Raw genomic sequence first — 13524 nt, 5'->3', positions numbered from 1 at the left:
ACCGAGACAAGAGGCAGAATTGAGCAGGACTGTGTGCTGGGCTGGATTTAGGGAGTCACTGGGCTGGCCAGAGGTAGGGACAGCCAGACTGTGTCCCAGACCTTGCGTTGGTGGGGCAGGGACAGGTGAGAGGAGGACAAAACATAGGCCAGGTTCTTGGGGAAGTGGGTAAAGGAATCTTCCCTGAGCCTCCTGATTTAGGGTTTTTCCTAGGCTCCCTGACTGGCTATAAGTTTCTTAATCATACTGTCAGTCTTTTGAGAAGTCCCACCCACAGGGCTCATTCCAGACAGGAGTGACAATGTGTCATACCTTTCACCAGAGCTCAGCCTTACTGCCAGGAAAGGTGAGCTCAGGCAGAGACTCTGGGGCAGTCTTGTGGCTTGGAGGGACTGGGTCTCCTCCCACACTTCCCTCATTCACAGACCCACCTTTTAGATGGCCTCTGAAGGGTGACCTCAAATGCCAGCCTGGTAGGTTGGGGCAGAGGCCAGGGAGGCCAGGCTTGGCAGCTCATTTCCATGTGGGGGAGGGCAGTTTCTCTCCACTCCCGCTGTTCTCTCTCTCCGCCCTCCCTCACCTTCTTCCTAACCTGTTCCTCTTCTGCCCGGCCAGACTGCAACGGAACTGATCTAAGGCAAACAACCGCAGATCGCCGGTAGTTCCAGGAGCCCAGCCACCAACTTGGACCTCAGCTCCTGCCTGCAGCCATGCTGGCCCCCCGCCTGCTCGTGTTGGGCCTGCTCACTGCCGTGCCCCCGGCCAGCTGTCAACAAGGTAGCCCAAGACCAGAGCTTACTGGCCGCAGGAAGGAGGGGGCTTGCTGGCCACCCAGGAAGGGGTGGTGTCCTCGGATATCTGTGGTTTGGGGTGGGAACAGGCACTGGGCTAACAACAGACCCCTGGCCTGAGCTGTTTGCGGCTTGTTTTCCTTGAGTGAGTGGTGGGGCAGAGGGGGACATGCTGAGTCAGGGGTTTTGGAGAGAAGTAGATTTGAGACTTATGAAAGTAATTTCCCCCGAAATGGCTTGGGTTCTGAGGGCAGCGGTCACAGGCTACAAAGAGGCTGGAGTGTGCTCAGGGCACCTTTTAAAAGCATGCTATCCCCGGGAGAGGGGCAATCTGTGGGGGTTGCCCAGGGCTTTGACTCACTGTGCGAGTGTTTTGCACTTGGGTAGGGCGTGGTGCCCCAGAGCAGCTCCACGTGTCTGGGCGCTGTTTCTGTTCTTGCTGTGTGGTCTAGAGGAAATCGCTCTCTTTCTCTGCGACTCGACTGACACTTAGAAAGAAAAAGCAAGGACAGAAACCTCATTCTCCTCATCTCCCAGAGCTTCCTCTAGGACGGAGCTGTGCACTCAGCTCTCTACCATCCAGGAGGAGCTGGCCAAGATGCTTCCAGAATACCCTATCCTGAGCTCTCATGTGTGTCTGCTTCAGCTCCACATCCCACATCATAGGAGGCTCTGTGAGAAACTGAAAGACCAGAAAGTCTGAGTGAGCCACACAGGTCCCATGGCAGGGCAAGAAGGGGCAGGCCCAGAGCATCTTTCTTCTTCCTCAGCCCCTGCCCCTTGCGCTAGAAGCTGTCCCCAGAGCCATGGGAGTAGGAACAGGGGATTGTGGTGCTTGGTACCTGGAGGGAGTTGACTACCAGTCCTGGAGGAAGAAGTGGGAACCTCTCAACGTTGTGCCCAGTATATATTGCTGGCTTGAGAAGCCTGAGTCACTGGTTTTTGGGGGAGGGGATGGATCTGAAACACTGGCCTTTGCAAGATAACCACATTGCATCTTCAGCTACCCCTGGAACAAGAAAGGGCTATTCTGGCCACAGATCAGAGTTCCAGAATCCTCCCTCCCTCCCAACATCCTTCAGGCTCAGAGAGAATGCCAAGAGAAGGGAAGCCTTCACTGCCACAGGAAAGCCTTAGGTTGGATTCAGGGGAGGACTTCTGATGAGATTGAACTTCTGATGGGAATAAGGTGGCATGAATATTTAAAAAAATTTATTTATTTGATAGAGGGGGGGGAGGGAGAGGGAGAGAATGAGCACGCTGGGGCTTCCAGCCACTGCAAAGGGACTCCAGACGCGTGTGCCCCCTTGTGCATCTGGCTACCGTGGGTCCTGGGGAATCGAGCCTCGAACCAGGGTCCTTAGGCTTCACAGGCAAGCACTTAGCCGCTAAGCCATCTCTCCAGCCTGAATATTTTTGATGCCCAGCCTATTAAAATGTAGGATGCTTCTGGGTATAGAGGTGTTTTGCCTGAAAGCAGGAGTTTTCACAAGCCTCTTTATTTAATTTAAAAAAAGATTAATTTAATTTAATTTATTTATTTGAGAGTGACAGACAGAAAGAGGGAGAGGGAAGGAGGGAGGGAGAGAGAGAGAGAATGGGCTCACCAGGGCCTCCAGCCACTGCAAACGAACTCCAGATGCATGTGCCACCTTGTGCATCTGGCTTACGTGGGTCCTAGGGAATCGAGCCTTGAACCGGGAGGTCCTTAGTCTTCACAGGCAAGCTCTTAACCACTAAGCCATCTCTCCAGCCCTGTTTAATTTTTTTTAAAAGCAGGCTGTTACTGCAGCTCAGGCTGACCTGGAATTCACTCTGTAGTACAGGAGGGCCTTGAACTCTTGGTGACCCTCTTAATTCAGTCTCCTGAGTGTTAGGATTAAAGATGTGGCTCCTACCTGTTTCCTCTCTGTTGAGGACTTCAGGCTCCGTGGGAAAGCTTTGTGCTGTTGCCAGTGGCTTGAGAGCAGAGGCTCCCGGGGAATCTTCAGGGTTGGAGTTGTTGTCAAGCAGAGTGTGCATGCTTGGGGCTTGATCTGGTCCCTGCTGGAGCAGGTGAAGGGGCTCCATTCTTGCCCCCACCTATCTCATCCCTCTTACCTCACAGAACACCCAAGCCAAGCAGCACCTCACCCTCCCCGCCTCACCCAGAAGAGCTTCTTGTTTCAGAACAGGATATTCCAGATACCAGCCTGGCCTGGCAGGCTAGGGCCACCTCCACCAGCGGGGGTGGTGGAGGGGCCACTCCCAACGGAAGAGCCTAGGCCAGCCATCTGGAGTGCCCTTTGGCCCCTGTGTCCTTGGTACTCCTTGGGGCCCCCCTGCATGTGACCCCAGGGGGAGTCCAGTAGGCTCTGGTACCCCAGACTTTAGACACAGCACCCTGAAGCCTGTCTCCCTTGGCTGCTCAGACCTTCTTCACACGTCAGTCTTTGCTCTGGGCCTCTGGTTGTTCCCAGCCTCATCTTCACCAGGTGTGGGGTATTATGGGGTATAGGACCAATTCCAATCTCAGACGCCCAGGCACTTCCCTTGGTTCTGGAGTGGCTGATGGCCTCAGAAGCAGGCCCCAATCCATTATGTTCTTGAAGTCCCTCATTCTTTTCCAGGCCTGGGAAACCTTCAGCCCTGGATGCAGGGCGTCATCGCTGTGGTTGTGTTCCTAGTCCTTGTTGCAATTGCCTTTGCTGTTAACCACTTCTGGTGCCAGGAAAAGCAGTAAGTGCTGTGGGGGAGGGGAGGTCTTGGGGCCAGGTGACCCCAAGCTGGCAGAATGGCCCAGCAAGCTGTTCTTGCTCGAGTTGGGATGGACCTCAGAAGCTGTGGCTCAGGTCCTCTTGCAGTATGGAAGGGGCAATGTGGCTCAGAGAAAGTTGGCGACAGCATGAAGTTGTGTTCAGGCTTGCTGGTGCCCAGTTCTGTGTTCTGCTGACCCCCTTGCAGTGATCCTGGGGGGCGTGTCTTCTCTCCTCGGTGTCTCAGCGTGTGTGTCTGTGGAATTGTGGGTGGCAATGCAGCCTCCCTTCTGTAGTGGAAGGCCTTGTCGTCCTGGCGGGCTACCACATAGGGTGCAGAGTGGCCTCACAGGCTTGCAGACCCGACACGCCATGCACGTGCAAATGAGGGAGAGCGCAGAGTGTTGGCATGGCCTTGGCTGGTCTGGAGATGGGGTGGATCCAGCAGGGCTTTGTAGACTATATGTTCTATCACGAGCAGTCAGTCAGAAGATGGGGTAACGTGGGGAAAGCACATCTTAAACTCCCCAGCTCAGGGCCTGACACCAAGGCAACCAGGCATGAACTCACAGAGGCATAGATCCCCTAGACAAAACTGTGCCTATCCCAGAGGCTCTTTTCCCAGCTCTTCTCAAGTTGGCCTGGTGGCCAGGGTCCCAGCAGCAGCCCTGCATGGCCTGAAGACTCAGGGGTGAAGATGAGGACAGAGAGTTCCAGCATAAGGCTGGTGACCTGGCCTGGGTCCTTTATCTTAGCATGGCAGAAATCAGTGACAGGAGACTTGGCCTTAGCAGATTCCCTCTGGCTATCATGTGCATGTGCATGGCAGGAGGTCAGTTTGTAGGCCTGGAGAGCCATGAGGAGGCTGAGCATGAGGCTGGCAGAGCCTGGACCTCAGGGGGTGCAGGCAACTACCAAAAGGGATGAGTCTATGAACTGTCTGGGAAGAGGATCTGAAAGTCAGAGGATAGAGCCAGTAGAAGAATAAGGATGGATGATTCCAGAAGCTGTCCTGAGGACAAGCAGCTTTGAGGCAACTGCTGAACTGACCTGGGACATGTAAAGTTATGACATGCCTGCGGGATATCTGAAGACAGATGAGCAGGCAGAAGGTGATGCTTGGCACTTTCTGGGGTGGAGGGGAGGAACTTTCTGCTGGAAATGCTTCTGTTCTCCATCAGTCTTCTTTAGCCACTGACTACATCTGCTCCCAACATGAGGTGAACACAGATCCTGCTGGGTCTGCCTTGGGGCTGAGCAAGGGTGGCTGGAAGCAGTGGAGAGAGGTCTGGGACCTGGGACAAGTATTTTGCAACTCTCTGTGCCCTCTGTGTTCCAGGCAGAGGATTTGAGGCTTGAGGAATAGGCCAGAAGCAGGTCAGAGATGGGTCCTCACTGATAATCATGACTGATATGCATCATCTCTAGGGAGCCTGGGAACATGATGATGACAGTTGGAAACAAGGCGGATGGCGTCCTGGTGGGAATGGATGGCAAGTACTCTTCAATGGCATCCAGCTTCCGGTAAGGGGCTGGTACAAGGCTCTTATCCCACACTTCAGGGCCACCATATGCCCTCAGGGGGAGATTTTGCTAGGGGTGCTAGAGAGGGTGGAGGCCAACAGGGAAGGGCTAGTGAATTGATGAGGGCTGCATGGGGCCTCCAGGTCCATGGGAGGCAAAGGTGCAGTTTGGTCAGAAGGCTCAGTCAGTAGAGAGGGCCTTGCTAGGGTAGTGGGTGCCTTGGAGAAAAGGGGTTCAGAAGGGAAGGAGATGCAGTGAAAGGGATGAATGAGAGGAGAGACTCAGTGTGGGAAGGGAGCTCTGGGAGCCCAGTGCAGTAGGAGATGGGTTTGTGGGTAGGCATCGAGGCTTCCAGTCCATGTGCACAAGACCAGCTGTGTTCTGAGGAAGCCCCTGCTGGGGATCGGGCACTAATTCTAGAAAGATGGCCACCCTCACAGAGGCAGGACGGATCAGGGAGAAGGGGATATGGAGGGAGGCTAGTGATACAGCAGGGCTTACCTCTTCTTTCAGGTCCAGTGAGCACAAGAATGCCTATGAGAATGTCCTCGAGGAGGAGGGCAAGGTCCGAAGCACGCCCATGTGACATGCTCCCCGTGACCCCAACCCCAAGGCTGTCTGGGACCTGGGATCAGTGGCCAATGCCTCTACCACCCACTGCTCTGCAGGAGTCTACAGTGTTGGATTGGCTTCATGGCCCTCCTGAGTCACCCCCAGCCCAGACTGTGGTTGTGCAGTCTTCCTAGGATCTCCCACTCAATTCTGAAGAGCTTTTGAAGAGACAGCCGGTTCAGCACCTCTACCCCACCTTCCATCTTAATGTAACCATGGAACTGGCCCTTATTTCTGTGAAATAAAGACTTTTTATACTTCTGAGGCTGAGGCTCAGATGCAGCCCCTGAGCTTCCAGGAGGCCTTGCCTGGCTTCCTCAATCATAAAAACTACCTTCTGGAGCCATTGACATGGTGACTTTGGAGATTATCTGGGAAAGCTCGAGGCCACAGCTGGAGAAGCTGAGGTTGTATTCAGATGGGGTGAGAGGGTCATCATCTCCCCAGATTCTGGGTGCACAGAGCCCTCCAGGGGGAGGTGTGGGTGTGCATGGGGGAGGTTGGACCCACCCTTGCCTGTGGGTGGTCCTTGCCTCCTCAGATCAAACCTTTCATGTATCCAGAGCAGCTTCTTGGGCAAGGAAAACCCTGATGAGTGTTGGGTTCCCTGGCCATCCTCATCACTGATCAGTGTCAAGATGGGTCTTTTGTGTAATGAAGGCAAGAAAAAGGCTCACATGGCAGGGAGCTCATCACCCCTCTCAACTCACTCTTCAAGGTGATTCTGGGCCTTTCCCACGCAGCACCCTACCCTTTCCCCTTGCCAGGCATTGCGGTGGGTATATCTCTCACCCATCTGATTCTGTCTCCCCTCAAAAGCCAGAGTGCTGGGCTATGAGGGGACATGCTGGGAAAGGAAAGTATGAGATGGAGGAGGCCCCTAGTTTGTGTCCTCAGTCACCCACCAACTTGCTTTGTGACCTTGGGAGGGATGCTATTACAGAGTTCTGCTGCTCCTCTTTGGAGGTCAGGGCCAGTCTCCTTGCAAAGCCAAAAGAACTGAATCTTCACCAGGCCGTGACTCCCAGCCCTGGGTAGGGTGGGTGCTCGGGTCCGGAACAGGGTACTGGTAGGAATAGTACAGGAGGTAGAGGAAAGAACAGGCGTGAGCTGAACACTTGTCTAGTTGACCAGAGGCTGCTTCTATGGCTGCTGATCTCAGTGAACAGCTTTTTTTTTTTTAAATTTTTTATTTATTAATTTGAGAGCGATAGACACAGAGAGAAAGACAGGTAGAGGGAGAGAGAATGGGCGCGCCAGGGCTTCCAGCCTCTGCAAATGAACTCCAGATGCGTGCGCCCCCTTGTGCATCTGGCTAACATGGGACCTGGGGAACCGAGCCTCGAACCGGGGTCCTTAGGCTTCACAGGCAAGCGCTTAACCGCTAAGCCATCTCTCCAGCCCGAGTGAACAGCTTTTGTCCCTCTCAGGTGACTCACCCAGGAGCATTCCTGGAACCGGAGAAGTGGGTAGAGAGGGCAGGCAGTCCCTCTTGTCTCAAGATGTCCCTCTGCCACCTGTCTCACTACACCTCACTGTGACAGCCATTGCTTTGTGGCCCAAAGCTCCCTAAATGTCTCAAGGGAAGACTGACTTAAATAACCTCTCTGGGGGTTGGAACAAGGCCTCTGGCAGCAATAGAGCTCTGAGCATTGACTCCTCTCTAAGCCTGCCCCTGCCTTGCTGTGTGAGCCAGGGCACACTTCCGTCTCTGGGCCTGGGGCTTTATGAACGGGGGCTGCTGTTCCTGTGACCCTCCTCCAGGCATCATTTTCTATGGCTTTCTGTGACCATGCCTTCTCACCCACCTCTGCCAAGTCAAAACTCTGCCTTTTCTTTTTAAAAGTTTATTTATTTGGGGGGGGGGGGAGGGAGGGCGAGTGCACGCACGCCAGGGCCTCCAGCCACTGCAAATGAATTCCAGATGCGTGTGCCACTTTATGCAGCTGCCTTACATGGGTATTGAGGAATCGAACCTGTGTCCTTAGGCTTCCCAGGCAAATGCTTTAACCACTAAGCCATCTCTCCAGCCCCTCTATTTTTTTTTTCCAGCTAGGGATCCCCTTCCTCTGAAAAAAATCTTCCTTTATTAAAGCAGACAGAAAAGCCTGGCTACCAGACAGTCCAGCTTCCCTCTTTTTAAACACACACAGACACACACAGACACACAGACACACAGACACACACACACACACACACACACACGGGGGAGGGGAGGAGAGAGACAGAGATACATGCCACCTTGTGCATCCAGCTTTTCCTGGATACTGGGGAAATGAACCCAGGCTTTGCAGGCAAGTGCCTTAACTGCCATTTCTCCAGCGCCCAGCCTCCCTCTTACTGAAGAACAGTCCGTCCCTCCTTCCTTCCAGCTCCTCAGCTGGTAAGTTTTTGACCGCACCTCCTAACAGAAGGCCACATTATTTCCCACCTCTGCCTCTAGGTGGCCCTGGGAGGTGCTGGTGGATCAAAGTCAGGTTTTCCCCACCACCTCTCCACCTCCTAGCCCCAAGGGCCCAGAGCCACTTGTGAAATGTAGCCGGGAGGGACCTGCTTCTGCCTGGACTCACCTTGTCTCCCTGCAGCTCCTGGGATGCCTGCACTCTGCGGAGACTCGGGACCACCCGCCCCTCACTATTCTCTCTCCCTCAGCTTGGGCAGGACAGGGACGGTGGGAACCTGCAGATCCCCCTGCAGGGCCTGGGCTGACCCTGACCTCCTCCTCCCCCACTCCATGTTCCAGCCCTGACCACAGGCTGAGAGCAAGGAGCTGCCCACCCCAGAACCGTCAAGACCCCGGTCCTTATCGGTGGTTCCCACCTGCCAGCCTGGCCGGATCAGGAGGGAAGGAGGCTGGGCCAGAGCCAGGCCGGCTGCTTAATGACCCTCCCGGGGCCTAATCTCAGACTGGCAGCCGCTCGGTGGCTCGGGCCCACTCCTGGAGGAGGCTGATAACGCACCAGCTGGGCCCCCCACCATCTCCTGGGCCGCACCACGGGTCCCCAGGGGCGGCCTCGGAGGGCCTGGGGCGGGGCCGCGGGCGAGCGCCCGCCCCTCCCGGGGGAGAGGACCCGGAGCTCGGCGGCGACGCCGGGCCCGCGCGGCCCCCGGGAGCTGCACCGGCCTGCGCGCTCCTCCGACGTGCCCTCCCCAGCCCGGCCTTCGCACGCACGGCAGTCCAGTCTTTGTGTCTTTCTCAGCCTCCCGGGGACGTTCTGCTCCCCATCTTCTGCCTCTCGTCCGCCCCGCCCACCTTTCTGCCCCTCCGCCGGCCGCTCCCCGGCGTCACTTTACTTCCAGGTGGCTCCCTCTGTGGGCCCTCCAGCGCGTCCCAACCCCAGCCTTCCCTGTAATCAACCCGAGACCCGCAAGTGACTTTTTTTTTTTTTTTTTTTTTTTTTTTTTGGTGTGGCCTCATTTTCCTGCAGGTCCCTTCCACCAGCTCTGCCAGAATGTGCAAGGTCGTCCCAAAAGCCAGGCTGCCCTTTTGCTGTTGGGACATTCTTAACCTTGAACGAGGGCTCTCATTTCTTCCCAACAAGGATGCCGTTATAGGTCACACCAAACCCAGGCAGCAAAGGACAGGTCCACCGGAGCTCGGCAGCGGTGTCCGGAGCCTGAAGCTCCGGCCGGACAGGCTGCGGCGGCTCCACCTCCAGACTCGCCCCTGCTGCAGACAAAATACCAGGTACGCAAGATGAGCTTCAAGGTTATGTCCCTTGAACTCAGTGTGCACGTGCAGAACTACCATGTGCTTCAAGGACCATTAGATCAAAAACCGCTGGGCAAGCGCAGGGCAGCAGCGCCCGTCACATGCCTCCCCGGCCTCCTTGAGCAGCCTCACAAGCAAGTCCGGACTGGAACCTTGAGAACTCGCTTTGGGGCCAGGGCGGAGACACATGCTTCCTGGTCAGACCTGGTTCACGGGGCTCGGCCTCAGCCCTCCAGCTGCTGGTAGAGTGCCCAGTGGCTGTAAACTAGAGCTCGGGATTCACACTGACTGTGGCTCAAGTTTCAGCTATGCGCGGCTTTGCCTGTGAGACACTCTACACTTTCAGATCCTTCAGTTCCTGGCCAGTAAAACTGGTAATGTCCACCCGGTCCTCCCTGCAGGCCCGCTGTGAGGAAACATCTGTAGCCTATGTGTTGTTATTGCACCTGAGATTTTCCAATAAGCCACACCCCTGAGTCAGCCTGGCAGCCAACTCTCCCTGTGCTTCCCCCCCCTGCACCCCACTTGCCTCTGAGCAGCTCCAGCCCCGGAGCTTCCCTCTGTCTTGGAACTCACTCTGCCTGCTCCACAGTACCGTCTGTCTGCTTCCCTGTCTGTGCCAGCTCTAGGAACCCTTCTGGAGTAGGAATGGGCACCCAGGACAAGACTGTCCAGGGAGGACAAGGACAGCCCAAGGGAGGGAGAAGAAATACACAGGGAGGGGACTAAATTCTAGCAGTTTGTCCACATGTACGTCCATACCACTTCACCCACATGGTGCAGACACACATCTACATGCACGCACACGTGTGTATGGGGGTTGCATACACGCGGACTCTCCATCTCTCTGGTGGAAGGGTAGTGATGTTTTTCCTCACTGGTCGTCTGGCCCTCAGTTTCCAAAGTCGCTGTCTGTGGTGTCAGCAGCTGCTGCCCTCTGGTGGCTGCACATAACGTGTGAAGCGCCAACCCAGCAGAGGACTGGTCTGAAACTTGCAGTGATTCTCAGCCTCCTGAGCATTGCAAGTGTGAGTCACCGTGGAAGGCTTTAACTGAGCTTCTGAACTTAAGCTTCTGGCAGGGCTTTTCCCTTTAAGTGCCAAGGCCAGAGCTCTCCCTGGCAGCTGTGCTCTGTAGGTAGCACTTTCTCCCAGGACACAGGAAGGGAAGGAGACAGAGGGGAGGCATCCTAGGATTTGTCCTGATGAAGTTGGAAGATTGGTCGATGGTGGCGCCCAGAGAGCACTGAGAGGTCCACAGGTCTTGTGCCAACCAGTGCTGCAGTCTGGCATGGGCCTGTGCGGGAGGAAGAGGCATCTCTTTTGGATTCTCACAGGCATCAAGGAGGCCATCAAAGGAGGACAGCAGATGCCGAGGACCAGAGGGAGAGTGCGTGCCATGGGGAATTTAATAGCCTGCAGGAGGGACACTGACAGGGCCAGTACTAGAGGGACAGTTAGGTGCCCAGCAGTGCCCTGAACCAGAGATCCTGCCTTAGGATACCAAATCATCAAGTGCCCAGGCCTGGGAAAGGTAGCCTAGACACAGTAGCATTGATGCTTTCAACTGTGGTGGTGGACATGTGTACTGCAGACATGGAGCTCCTGGACTCAACTGCTACCTAGTTGACAGGGGGTGATGTGAACGGTGAAACTCACAGAGTAGCACCAAGCACAAAGTGCACAGTCCCTGTTATTAATGTTATTAATAGAATGCACTGAGCTAGATGCGAAAACAAACGACGGTGTCAGGGCTAGATTCTTAGCACCAGTTAGCCCAATTGATTAACATGATACTGTAGAAGAGACGGTACCTGCCCAGGATCACATGCAGGCTGGAGGAACCATGTGGCTGGTGAGCATGCAGGGCCCAACTCCTTGCCTGCATCTGCATCTTTGGAAATGTGAACATTTTGTAGCTAGTTCCACATCACTGAGGTCAGCACAGTTCTCTAAAGGACTCTGTCAACGTGTAACCAGGCCCTTGGCCAGTTCTAGCTGTGGGCTTTGGGGTATGAGATGGGGGTGAGGATAGGTGCTGGCACCAGGGCCAAGGGACAGGGAGGAGAGGGAAGGAGGAGGGAAAGGAATAGGAGAAGTTGGTGGAGGGCCAATGTTCCAGGCCTCTCGGGCTAATGAACTGGAGCACGAAGCTGGGGAGGTCCAGTCCTCAAGTCCAAACCCAGTGATGGCAGCAGTGTGTTGGCCTTGCCCTGGAAGGCTGCTGTGTGGTATGTAGGGTCTTTTTCACTAGCACCCCAGAGTGCTTCTGTCCCTGGGAATAACTGGCTCACTTTTGGGGGAGAAAATACAGAGCAGAGAGGAAGACCCAAAGTCACATAGCTATCCAGGGATATGGAACCACTGTCTTCTGACTTTAAATCCATTGTTAATTCTGCCCAAGCCTTAGTTATATGCAGGGAGTATGTGGGTGAAGTGGGGGACTGAAGAAGGAAGTATGTTTGCTTTCAGAAAATGTACAGTCTCTGTGGAATGACACACTTGGGAAAGTGGGAGATGTCCCTTGATGTATCTAAGAAGAATGTTTTTTTTTTTTTTGTTGTTGTTTGTTGTTTGTCAGGCTGATCTGGAATTCACTATGTAGTCTCAGGGTGGCCTTGAACTCTCTGTTTAAAGGCGTGTGCCACTGCACCCGGCAGAAGAATGGTTTTCATTTGTCATTTCTTTCTCCACTCCCAGCTCTCCCCTCAAAGGCTGTGACATCATTTCCATCTGTGACATGCCACCAAAGCTGCTCTCTCCAAGGGCATTCTAGTCCCACCTTCTTGCTGCTAGATCCAGTGGCCTCTTGGATCCTTCTGTGCTCCATGCAACGCCATAGCAGCTGTTTTCTCTATGAACCTGTCCCTGATCACCTGCTTTGGCTCCTCAGCCCTTCTGACCTGAGCCTGGGCGCTGTCCTTGCACAAGCTGCTTCTCTCTGGTCAAGACAGTGATCTCAATGTCCCGTAGGTAGAGACCATACTCACCTATTTGCTGTAATGTCTAAGTGTCCAGCCTAGCTCTGGAAGGTGATTGGATCAAATGATCATCTTATACAGTGCTATAGTCATCTGGCATACCTGAAGGAATATTTGAACTTTCCCTAGACTGAGGCCTTGGTTCTGTAAGTAGCACCCATTCACTCATACCTGAGACAGAGGGTCACTCACACGCTTCAGATCCACTACATTTACTTTCTGATAAGTACTCCTCTCTTGCCCCGCCAGCTTTCCTGCTTTGGTCACCACTCTTGCCTGGATGCTTGCAGCTCCTCCCTCCCTCCTGTTTGAACTCTCAGGCTTCGACCACACTACACCACAGACCTTTTCAGAATGCAGAGCGGGTCAACATCTCATCCCTTCAGAGGCCATTCTAAGCTCCTCAAGGCAAGTATAGCCTAGTGGCTATGTGAGAGAGCTCAAAGGCAAACTTGCCTCAGCAAATCTCACCTGCCAATTTTATATTAGTGTGAGGTTATTGACAAAGTTATTGACAAAGGTACCTTAGTGCCAGACTATGAAAACTAGGGGTAACTTATGAATTATCTGATGAGCTTGTGGCAAACAGCAAATGTATCTACACAAAACCTGTATAGGAAAATGCTCACTGAGTATTAACAACATACACTTTAGTTTTCCCACCCCTGTTTTGCCAGCCACAGTTTAGCAACCACTAGATGACAACACTGTGACCACTGTGACTAGGCTTTCTTTACAGCCACTGTTTTATTCCTGGCCGTAGCCTGGACACTGCTGACGTTCTCCATCTCCACCCCCCCCCCCAACCCTATCATGTTCTTTAAGCCTCAGCACCCATGTTGTCCCTGTTTTCCCTCCTTTCAACCTCATCTCCGGCAGGATGGCTCTTGCATCTGCATTTCACCCTTCTCAGGTGGGGCAAGCTTTCATCTGTGATCTGGAGGGCAGGACACCCCTGGATTGCCAGGGCAGTGCCTGCATAGAGCAAATACTTAGTGTCTGTTAAATACATGCATGTGTGTTAACCAGTCCCAGCTCAGCCACTTACATCTGTTGCGAGACCTCGGGTTGATCACTTAGACTCTAGGTGTCAATCATCCCTAAATGGACATTGACATAAGGATGTGGTTAATATTTGTGGTGATGTTCCAGTGCAGTGCTGTAGCATAA

The 13524-nt window shown here is 54.1% G+C and overlaps 1 protein-coding gene across 3 annotated transcripts; it reads left to right on the top strand.

Moving 5' to 3' along the window:
• The first annotated feature begins 240 nt into the window (after window positions 1–240).
• Pdzk1ip1 (PDZK1 interacting protein 1) lies at window positions 241–5926 on the top strand. Of its 3 annotated transcripts, none has more exons than XM_045150120.1 (5): window positions 241–346; window positions 616–777; window positions 3401–3509; window positions 4955–5050; window positions 5564–5926. In XM_045150120.1, the coding sequence occupies exons 2-5, from the start codon at window positions 711–713 to the stop codon at window positions 5634–5636; spliced, it is 345 nt and encodes a 114-aa protein (XP_045006055.1). In that variant the 5' UTR covers window positions 241–346; window positions 616–710; the 3' UTR covers window positions 5637–5926. The 3 variants fall into 3 exon arrangements, with proteins under 3 accessions (XP_045006055.1, XP_045006054.1, XP_004663308.1); XM_045150119.1 differs by having other exon boundaries at window positions 333–473; XM_004663251.2 differs by lacking the exon at window positions 241–346 and having other exon boundaries at window positions 521–777.
• The last annotated feature ends 7598 nt before the right edge of the window (window positions 5927–13524 follow it).

The sequence above is a fragment of the Jaculus jaculus genome, chromosome 5 (genome assembly GCF_020740685.1).
Source record: "Jaculus jaculus isolate mJacJac1 chromosome 5, mJacJac1.mat.Y.cur, whole genome shotgun sequence".
Lineage (NCBI taxonomy): Eukaryota > Metazoa > Chordata > Mammalia > Rodentia > Dipodidae > Jaculus > Jaculus jaculus.
Note: the sequence above shows the minus strand (reverse complement) of the source record. Positions and strands in the feature narration are given on the sequence as shown.